This window comes from Capsicum annuum, chromosome 7 (assembly GCF_002878395.1).
Source record: "Capsicum annuum cultivar UCD-10X-F1 chromosome 7, UCD10Xv1.1, whole genome shotgun sequence".
Classification (NCBI taxonomy): Eukaryota; Viridiplantae; Streptophyta; class Magnoliopsida; order Solanales; family Solanaceae; genus Capsicum; species Capsicum annuum.
In genome coordinates, this window is record NC_061117.1 from 208,702,572 (window position 1) to 208,714,081 (window position 11,510).

Genomic DNA, 11,510 nt, shown 5'->3' on the forward strand with positions numbered 1-11,510 from the left:
TTATTGATCTACAGCAGAATATTGTACATGCTCCTCTTAGTCTGATATATCGCTCTTTCATTGCACCACACACCAATTATTTAGTCGCATAGAGTGTGCAGATGTCTATGAATTACTTTGTTCAGTTTTTTAATTCATCAAAGACAGTACATCGCCAATATGCTTTTGTTATCTGTTTAATCAGGTCGCTGGAGCGACTGTTATCTTTTGAGGTGCAAAGGAGTTCCAGATCTGAAGCTAGAAAGGAGGAAGTTCGAAGGCAGGAACTTGAGGTGCATATAGAAATTCATAAAATTGATTTTCTTGTGCTGAAATATTTGCCAAGTCCCTCCTGCACACTTTTTCCCTTGGAACATAGATAAAATCATAGAACACAAAAAAATATAGCATCTGGAAAAAAAAACTCATGGAAATGGAGCCAAAGATTGAGAGGTGAAAATTCTCATCTGATATGATGCCCTCTGCATTAATAAGATCAGGTTAGGTTGTCGCTACAATGATGCATTATAGGTTTTCCCAGGTTAAGTTGGGTATCGCTACAATGATCATTGGTTTTCTAATTTATGACGTATTTTGCTATGGTAAGTTGTGCAATCATTGTTTTGAGATGTTCACTACACCGCTCCTAGTCAGAAGCTATAAGCATTTGTGAGTTTTCAGAGAGTGAAGAACATAAGAAACTGATTTTACTTGTTGATAAACAAATGAAACATGAGTTTGATAAATTAACATAGAGATATTGATAAAAGCAAAAACTATTGTTTTAGTACTACTGATTAATATTAACTAGATAACATAGAATTCAGATTGCTGCAGGCATTTTTTTAATATTAACTTCTAATAGATAACACAGAATTCAGACTGCTGCAGGTCTCATGCATTTTTCTAACAGCATTGTACTTACAAGAGTTAATATTAACTCATAGATAACATAGAATTCAGACTGCTGCAGCTCTCATGCATTTTTCTAATAGCATTGAACTTACAAGAGTTCTAAAGCTAAATAAGAACTTACTTTTTCACCTATTGGCATGCTATATTTTAGGCACGTCTCCATAAAATTAATGGCCGAAAGCCAAAATTTAATTTAAGAGCCATAAAAATATACATATACATAATAAATAAAAAATTTCACATAATAATATTATTATTTATAATAGTAAGAATTGATTCAAGTTAATAAGACGTTAATCATGCGTTTTCAATATATTACCTTGAATGTTATTGCAAATATATTATTTATTATTATAAAGATTTGAGTATTTTAATTCAAAGTTTAAAAATAATTCTACTGAATGATAATAGTTTTGTTTACTATTTCAATATTCTCTGAAAGAAAAGAAAATCATATATAATCTATAATCTATAATATATTAAAAGTGTGAAAACCTTAGAAAAGTGATTTGAACTTTTTGCCTTTTATTAAAAGACTCTGCAATAGACCAAATTGTCTTTTTACTATTTTGCTTAAATTATTATTTAACTATTTTAATAATATCAACTATGATATTGAATCCTAACATATATATGGAAAGAAAAAATTAAGGGTTCTAAAACATATGGTAATAAGAAAATATTACAGTAAGAAGAACTAAAAAAAAAATTACTTAGCTCCTTAGTTTTTGGAAATATAGGTATGCGTGGTTTTTTTGATTTTTTTTTTTTTTAAATAAGACAATGAAGTTTATTAAATGTCTACAAATAACTTTAAAAACATACAGCAAACGGTAAGAAAAAAATATTTATATTAGCTTAGAGTTTTGGAATTCATATTCTCCTAAAATTGATAGATATTTATGGGAAAAAATATAAATTTATCATATTTAGGTAGTGTTTTTCAAAAAAAGGATTTGGACTTCTATAAATTGAGAATCCTTCTACAACAATACAATAACATCTTCAACGAACATATGGAACAAAAATATTTACTTTTGATCTTAGATCATTCTTTATTGTTTGCTTTACAATTGTTTTTTACATCAAGAAATATTTTTATAATATTTAATTTACTTTGATGTGCACTGATTTTGTAGGTATCTCGAAGATGTACGGTAATGATAATATATAGAGATATAGTTGATGGTAAATCGGACCCTCGTAGTGGTTGCTACCCAAGGAGAAACCTGCCGGTATTTTTGAATTTGATTCAAGTGTTCTCTGTTATGAGTACTTCTAATTATTGCTCTGGAGGTGGCCATAACAGCTTACTCTACTTATTTTGCCAGTGTTGCTAAGAGAACTCGGGTTTACTTGGTAATTAGAATCCTACTACTTGTAGAAGGGCAAAAGATACAAAGCACAAAATGCTAGTCAAATTTTAGGGTCCTGGAAGGGATTCATCCCTCTTTAGCAGTCAAAAGACATCTGCACTTGATTGAGATTGTGAACAGATTGGATGCGTTTAGTGATCCTTTGAAATTGCGTATCACTTTAAATCTTATGCCAAACATAGGTGTCAATAGATATTGACGAGATGTGATTTAAGACTATACTGATCCATGAAATCAAATAATCATAGATAAAAATGGATTGTATACGGAAAATAGCATTGGAAAAAACATATGAATGGTTTGATAAATCTAGTGCAGCAGTCTTGGTTCAATCGTTGCCATCACAGTACACCCTATCCAAGACATCCATAAGAAGCTATACTACAATCATACACTTAAGCTAAGACAAACATAGAGACAAGGATAAAGAATGTTGAGGAACTCGAGGAAAGATGGGTGTGTGGGAGGGGTAGCTCCAATCCATACTTGAGCACGAGAAAACTAAAGCTCTCAGCCTCTCACGGCTAACGATTCATTTGGTCTATTCAATAGGAGAAGTAACACTGCTACAAGAAAATTTGAAGCTCAAAAGTTGGAATAGAGCTTGTTTTACGCGGAACAGCACCCAACTTTCTTTACTGCTGAAACATCATCCTTGTTTCCAACATTAATGGTCTGCCCCTGAGGCAATGCTGCCGGGTCATCTCCCGCTTCAAGAGCTTTCTTGCTCACGACACGGTATATTTGTGTGAGCACTTCCGTGAAGGCGTTCTCCACATTCATGGATTCCAGAGCAGATGTTTCCATAAAGAAAGTACTCTCCTTCTCAGCAAATGCCTTGGCATCCTCGGTGGAAACAGCTCGTAAGTGACGCAAATCTGCCTTATTTCCCACAAGCATTATGACAATGTTTGAGTCAGTATGATCTCTGAGCTCCTTCAACCATCTCTCTACATTCTCGAAAGTCACATGACGAGTGACATCATAAACCAGCAATGCACCAACAGCTCCTCGATAGTAAGCACTAGTGATAGCTCGATATCTTCAGAAGAGAACACATCATATGAGATATAATATGATACATGAATTCATAACGTTTCCATACCGGAAACCAAAATATTAAAATTGTACCATGTAAAGAAGATTACAACACAAAAAATGGGTCTACTAGACACAAGAAGTTCAGATATAAGCCAATCAAAGCACGACATCTATTCTTGAAAAAAATTGACTTACATCTCGTATCAACTTTAAGAGTTAAAAATGCTACTTTTGAAAAAAAATGACTTACATCTCATATCAACTTAAGAGTTAAAAATGCACAATTCTATCGACACGAGACTAGAAAGAAATAGATGGCAGGGGAAATAAGAAGAGCAGTATCTCACCAGCATACATCATGTCACATACAAATTATCCCTGCTGAGTACCGAAATTAGAGCATCTTCAAATATAACTCGTACAACATACCCGGTGTAGTCATACAAAGTGAAGTTTAGGAAGGAGAGTGTACACGGACCTTGCCCTACCTCAGAGATAGAGAGATAGTTTTCTTATTACTAAACAATACTAACAACAACATACCCAGTATATTCCCATCAAGTAGGTCGGGGAGGGTAAGTGTACGCAATCCATACCACCTCAGAGGTGTTATTATTACTAAAAGAAATAAAAAATAGTTTTAAAAAAACGTGGTAATACTTGGCAGTTACACACATTCTATTTGAGGTCTAGAGAGGCCACGATTACGTTGCATGGCATGGTTGTATTATATTGGCAGTTAGACCATGGATTACATGTGATGACATAATTACCCTAGATTCCGTAAAAATGACGTGTATGCTAGATATTCTAGGCATGGCTTCGGTAGAGGTTGATCGAGAACTTTAAGGCGGCAAAAATATACTAGCGACATCCTTGATTGGTCATGTTACATCACTTCCTTTACTTACTAATGCTAGTCCTGAGGTTATTGTTCTACAGCAAGTGTGCTTGTACATGCAGTGGATCATTAGAGGCGTGATTGTGGTTGATACGTAAGGTAACAAGGTCAAGTTGATGTATCTGCATATTTGTTTGTGAATTTGTTTAGATTGAGTCAACATGCTTTTGGTGCAGCCAAACTTGTGATACTTTATAGATATCTTTGTCAAACGTTAGAGGGAGTAGAGTGTCATTGGCTATATTTTTTTTCTTTGCTTCAAGTTAGGTAATTAAATTTACTTGCTTAAATTAACCTGTTATTTAATATTTATTTCTTGTATCTTATATTATATAATAAAGGTATGGATCTACGAGAGGATATGGCCTCTCAGGCCATGAAGGGATCCATTAGTTGGCGAGTGGCTTATTCCTACCCAGGACCACAATGTGCTCGTGTCTAATAGGTTACGCAGCACTATAGAAGCACCTCACCTATTATATTTATTTTGAGATCAACTAGCATCATTCTTAGAATGTTTTAAAAAAAATATTATTTTAATGGTGGAAATGGAAGAGGGGACCGCAGATCTGGTGAAAATAGGGAAGAAATGAAATTTTTGATATTTATAGAAACAGATCTATACGCACATACCTGAAGGTGCCTTCCTACCACTGAGCCTTCAGGTATGTACTCAAGTCCAATCAGTGCAAAAAGCACATTTTTGGAATTTGAAATATTCATTGAAGGTGCGGTAAAATGGATGAGACATCCACATATTTTGGAAAATAAACTTAAGGATCATCATTCGTAAAACACCTTCCAAGTAACACACTTCATGAACTGACAGTTTTTCTCACGTCAAAGTTACACATTAAAGGTGCTCCACAGCCAATGTGTTTCACCATTTTGGTCTTGAGATTTCTAACCGACCCATTTATTGGATTTATTACTCAGCACACACCAATTCAATCAAAAATTCTTGTATCAGCAATCAAATGATACCGTACAAAAGTCAACCCATTTTCTTATCCCCACCCTGAGAAGATCCACTGCATTCCTACTTACATGGCTCTGACCTACAAGCTGGCCATAGAAGTGCTCTATCGCCCGAGCTAACCTCACTCATCAGACCATTAATTATCAATTTAACCGTCACAAAAAGCAACTAGTAGTTAGTACTGAATGTCTATGTTGCTTGGACTCTTCAAAAATTCCAATAGGTGCGTGTCGGATTCTCCAAAGTAGTGTATTTTTAGAGAATCCGACACGGTGCAGTATCGAAAGTGAAGAGTTCATGCAACTTAGCTGAATGTAGTTAGCAAAGGCTAAATCAACCACACTGATAACCATTGTTGCACAAGCATGGGCCATGAAGCAGCCAGTATGCTCACATCCATTAGTCTTTGACTCAACCTCTATATATATATAGTCAAAGCGCTCAAAGTTAGCATGAATTATCACAGTGTAACGAACTACACTACTAGATCTACCTGTATCAATACTTCAAACGAATTACCATCCTCTCTACACCAACGATCTTATACTTGCACTTACACTTGCATTCAGCAAACGTCGAGATCTAACTTAGCAAAAAAACCAACAATCAACAAGTACAAAGCAGCACAACATATCATTATCATTCCAGATCTCACACCATATATACATACACACAAAAGTAATAACAATAATTATAACAAGCAAAACAAACAATCTGAGCTTCACTCAAGGTATCATATACACAATAATATTAATAATAATTATAATGAATAAAAGAAGATGGATATACCGTTCCTGACCAGCAGTACCCCAAATCTGAGCTTCAACAACTTTATACTCAAGGTATCAAGCACACAAAAATAAAAATAAAAATAATAATAAGAATAATAAATAAAAGGAAGAGTTCTATACCGTTCCTGACCAGCAGTATCCCAAATCTGAGCTTTAACAACTTTATCCTCAACATGAATACTCCTTGTAGCGAATTCAACTCCGATGGTGGACTTAGACTCAAGGCTGAACTCATTGCGACTGAATCTGGAAAGCAGGTTTGATTTACCCACACCAGAATCACCGATTAATACTACTTTGAACAAGTAATCGTAATCGTCTTCCGCTCTGTATGCCCCCATTTTTGAAGAGGAAAAAACTTTTTTTGGGGGGCGGTGGGGGCACGGAGTACGATGAAAATTTGGAGAAGGAAGAGAGAGAGATGTGAAGGGAGCACCGCTTTTTAAAAAGGAGAGAGAGAGAGAGAGAGAGAGATTTATTCAAAAGGATTTGTCAGTACCATTTCAACTTGTTTTCTAGTACTACTAATTAGAGTAGAAAACCCCTCCTTAAGTCTCTGATTTTCCTGTTCAATACATTTCAAAATTCGTCATAATTTGAAAAGAAGTTTTCAATGGGGTGAAATAATAGTATCTTCTAATGAGCCAAAAATAGAAAAACATGGAAAGAATTTAATTTTTTTTGGAATTACCTTTTTTATATTATGCTGTGAGTGGTGAACAATTTTTTCACAAAAATGGAACATTTAAACTTTGTTCTGAGATTTACTCCGGGTGGATCCAAAATATTTCTGCAATTTTCACATATATTCAATAGTTTTTGCATAAGTTTTGTAGGTACTACATTATTCATTAATGTTAAAATACATTTGAATGTAAATTCAACTCACACTACATTAATTTGAGATAATTATAAAAGCTTATAACAACAACAACAAACCCAGTGTATTCCCACCTGGTGGGGTCTGGGGGTACGATGTACGCAGTCCATACCTCTACCTCTGAAGAAGTAGAAAGGCTGTTTCCGATAGACCCCCGGCTCAAGACACGCGGTACCACACAAACATAGTAAAGCACAGCACAAGGTTATAAGATTACATAACATAAATACGGCACTCCTAAGTAATATAAAATAGAGGAAAGCACACAGATTCGTAATAAAACATGGGACACGGACTCCTAACAGGAATAAACCCCCACCAAGTAGTTCCCTATACTAGCGACTCAGACTGGCCCTAGTCCACTGCTCTGATTCGCGTCCTCCAGACCTTCCTATCTAGGGTCATGTCCTCGGTGAGCTGTAACTGCTCCATGTCTCGCCTAATCACCTCACCCCAGTACTTCTTCGGCCTACCCCTACCCCGCTTAAACCCATCCAACGCTAGCCTCTCACACCTACGGACCGGGGCATCCATGCCCCTTCTCTTCACGTGTCCGAACCATCTCAATCGGGCTTCCCGCATCTTGCACTCCACTGGTGTCACACCAACCTTCTCCCGGATGTTCTCATTCCGAACTCTATCCCCTCTAGTCATCCCACACATCCAGCGCAACATCCGCATTTCTGCCACCCTCATCTTTTGGGTGTGGGAGTTCTTAACTGGCCAACACTCCGCTCCATACAACATGGCCGAACGGACTATCGCCCTGTAGAATTTGCCTTTAAGCTTAGGCGGCACCTTCTTATCACACAGCACCCCCGACGCGAGCCTCCACTTCATCCACCCCGCCCCAATACGGTGCGAGACATCCTCGTCAATCTCACCGTTACTCTGGATCACGGACCCGAGATACTTGAAACTCTCCCTCTTACCTACCTCCTGTGATTCCAGCTTCACTACTACCTCATTCTCCCGCCTCCCGTTATTAAACTTGCATTCCACATACTCTGTCTTGCTTCTGCTCACCCTGAACCCTTTAGACTCAAGGGTTTGCCTCCGCACCTCTAATTTGTCACTCACACCCCCTCGAGTCTCATCTATCAGAACTACATCGTCTGCAAAAAGCATACACCACGGCACCTCCCCTTGAATACGCCGCGTCAACACATCTATCACCACTGCAAACAAAAAGGGACTAAGAGTAGATCCCTGATGCAACCCTGTCCGGACCGTAAAATGCTCTGAGTCTCCTCCCGCCGTCCTCACCTGGGTTTTCGCTCCATCATACATATCCTTGATTGCTCTGATATATGCCAGCGGTACTCCACTCACCTCCAAGCATCTCCAAAGCACCTCCCTGGGGACTTTGTCATAAGCCTTCTCCAGGTCGATAAACACCATATGCAGGTCCTTCTTCCTTTCCCTATACTGTTCTACCAGCCTCCGTACCAGGTGAATTGTCTCCGTCGTCGAGCGGCCAGGCATAAATCCAAACTGGTTTTCTGAAATAGACACTATCCGTCTCAGCCTAACCTCGACCACTCTCTCCCAGATCTTCATAGAGTGACTCAATAACTTAATCCCCCAATAGTTATTGCAACTCTGGATGTCCCCCTTATTCTTATAGAGAGGTATCATGGTGCTCCACCTCCAAGCCTCGGGCATCTTTGCCGTCTTGAAGATTTCATTAAACAATCCCGTCAACCACCTAAGACCAGCCTCTCCAACGAACTTCCAAAACTCGACTGGTATCTCATCCGGTCCCGTCGCCCTACCCCTTCGCATTCTGCGAACAGCCTGTCTAACCTCTTCTACCTTAAAACGTCTACAATAGCTAAAATCCCGACACTCCTCTGAGTGCTCCAGTTCCCCTAACACAATAGCTCTATCCCCTTCGTCATTCAAGAGCCTATGAAAGTACGACTGCCATCTATTCTTAATGTGGCCGTCCTCCACCAACACTCTACCGTCCTCCCCCTTAATGCACCTCACCTGATCGAGGTCACGACCCTTTCTCTCCCTAGCCTTAGCGAGTCTAAACAACTTTTTCTCCTCTCCCTTCCCCTGTAACCCTGCATACAGGCTCTCAAAGGCGGCCGTCTTAGCTGCCGTGACTGCTGACTTAGCCTCCTTCCTCGCTAGCTTGTACTCTTTCCTGTTTACCCGCTTCTCCTCTTCGTCCTTACTCTCCACCAACTTGGCATACGCCCCTTTCTTGGTCCCCACTTTCTTCTCCACCTCTTCATTCCACCACCAATCCCCCTGATGGTGCCCGGCCCGGCCCCTAGAAACCCCCAACACCTCACTTGCATTCTCCCTGATGCACCTAGCCGTCCTATCCCACATACTATCCACGTCTCCCCTACACTCCCACACCCCCATTCCCGCCAACTTCTCCCCTATCTCCCACGCATTCACTGGCGTCAAGCCGCCCCACTTAATTCTAGGTCTACACTCCCTGCTCCTCCTCTTTCTATTCTTCTTTATACCCAAATCCATAACCAAGAGCCTATGCTGGGTCGAAAGATTCTCACTTGGGATGACCTTACAATCCTTACACCACGCCCTATCCCCTTTCCTAAGCAATAAAAAGTCAATCTGGGTCCTGGCTACCGCGCTTCGAAAGGTGATCAGGTGCTCGTCCTTCTTCGGGAAGCCCGAGTTCACCAACACCAGCCCAAAGGACCTCGCAAACTCCAATAGGGTAGCCCCCTCTTCATTTCTCTCCCCAAAACCAAAACCACCATGCACATCACCAAAGCCTCCCGGTAGCGCCCCGATGTGCCCGTTGAAATCTCCTGCTACAACAATCTTCTCCGAGCTGGGCACGCCTCTCACCACCTCCTCCAAAGCCTCCCAAAACCGTATCTTCTCCTCCCCCTCCGATCCCACTTGCGGCGCATAGGCATTACACACGTTCAAGGTAAACCCCCGAATGACCAACTTAATAGTCATCAACCTATCATTGATCCTCTTCACCTCTACTACCTGACCTCTAAGCTCTTCATCCACTAAGATGCCAACTCCATTCCTACGCCTCTCGCTCCCAGAGTACCACAGCTTGTAACCATCCACATCCCTAGCCTTAGACCCTACCCACTTGGTCTCCTGAACACACGCAATGTTGATCCTCCTCTTCCTAAGGGTCTTCACAAGCTCTATGGACTTGCTCTGCAGGGTCCCTATATTCCAAGACCCAACCCTCAGCCTACCGTCACTACCCGCACGCCCTCCACTACTCCCCCCACGGCCAAACCTTGGCCTCCCTCCCACTCCCGCCCTTTCCTCATCCCCCGCCCCCACCACGGCCCCCCGCCCCAACCCCCTCGGACATGACCCTATCCACCCATTACTGCCCACAGCCACAACTAGACGAAAGTATAAGAGAATATAAAGATAATATAAAGGTATAAAGACATAAACGATGGTAATAGCAAAGCAGCAGCAAGTAATACAAGTCTCACACAAATTCAAAGAAATACTCCAGCAACCAAACTATACTCAATTACTAGTATAATACGAAGAATGAAAGAATGCAGAATGAAGAATGAAATAAGCAAAGGTTAGAAGTCACCAGATTTCGCTTGTAGACCAAGCCGGCAACCAAGCCCTGCGTCGACCTGCTGCCGGGGGATTTCGCTGCTGAGATGGATCTGCGGCTGCTGTCGACCGAGCGACGGTTGCGGCTGAAGACCGAGCTTCGGCTGTTGGACTGTTTTACCGGCGCCGGAGGAGGGGGGTGGGGGTCTGGACAGAGAAGGGTGGGGGGGTGGGGGTGGGGGTGGGGGGGTACAGCGGGGGGGAGGAACCGGCGTTCGGCGACAGGGGTCGGCGTCGGTGACCGGCGGTCGGGGCCGGGGGTTGGGTCGGGTCAGCGCCGTAGGTCAGCGACGACGACGGGGCCGGAGACCGGGGCGCGGGAGAGAGAGAAAGCCGTTCGGCCGGCGACGGCGGTCGACGCCGGGGACCGGTGGTCGGGTCGGGTCGGCGCCGACGGACGGTGACGGCACCGAAGGCTGTGGACCAGGGCGAGGCGAGAGAGAGAGAGAGGGGCTAGGGAGAGAGAGAGAGCCGTTAGAGGCTAGTAAGACCAACAAATTCGAAAATCCCAAATATAGACGACAGTTAAAAGAGCTCCAATTATAAAAGCTTATAAATTTTAAATATCGAATGATCTCTCGTTAAAATTAAATAAAGCTAAATAAGTTTACACTAAATGAATCTCGATCAATTTTATAATTTTGACATGGATATATTGTGACTGTCTGACATCGATGGATGGCAACTGCCAAGAAGTTTAAATAGCACATTATTGCATTTTATGCATAATTAACTAAGTATACTTTTCTTGAATAATTTGTTTAGTGAGGGTGGCTTTGGAAAAGGAAGGGAAAACAAAAAAAGAGTTTTCAACATGTGATGTGAAATGTGAAATAGAAAAGGATTTGGTGAAATCAAAAGTTGCATTACCCGTGATAAAAGGGTAGGTGCCTATGGAAACAAAAGTTATTTTTTTAATTCAACTAGAGGAGTACTGCGTTAATTTCAATTTTTCTATTAGTGTGGAAACAGAAATAGTAAAATGGGGAGCTACGAACATAATAACGACAAATAAACAAAGCAACATAACTAATCTACGACCAGGGGT

General features: G+C 40.9%; 1 protein-coding gene across 1 annotated transcript; it reads right to left on the reverse strand.

Annotated features, from left to right (window-relative positions):
- Nucleotides 1-2,548: 2,548 nt before the first annotated feature.
- LOC107878400 (ras-related protein RABA1f) lies at nucleotides 2,549-6,597 on the reverse strand. The gene is made up of 2 exons (XM_016725377.2): nucleotides 6,103-6,597; nucleotides 2,549-3,312 (listed from the first exon to the last, which is right to left on the reverse strand). Exons 1-2 carry the CDS (start codon nucleotides 6,321-6,323, stop codon nucleotides 2,880-2,882), a joined length of 654 nt encoding a protein of 217 aa, XP_016580863.1. The 5' UTR covers nucleotides 6,324-6,597; the 3' UTR covers nucleotides 2,549-2,879.
- Nucleotides 6,598-11,510: the final 4,913 nt, after the last annotated feature.

Bases quoted from the DNA above. Each gene is read 5' to 3' on its own strand.
- LOC107878400 (XM_016725377.2), bottom strand. From the start codon at position 6,323: ATGGGGGCATACAGAGCGGAAGACGATTACGATTACTTGTTCAAAGTA. The intron at 3,313-6,102 runs GTATAGAACTCT...TCTCTTCTGAAG, and splicing joins GATACTGCTGGTCAGGAACG to ATATCGAGCTATCACTAGTG.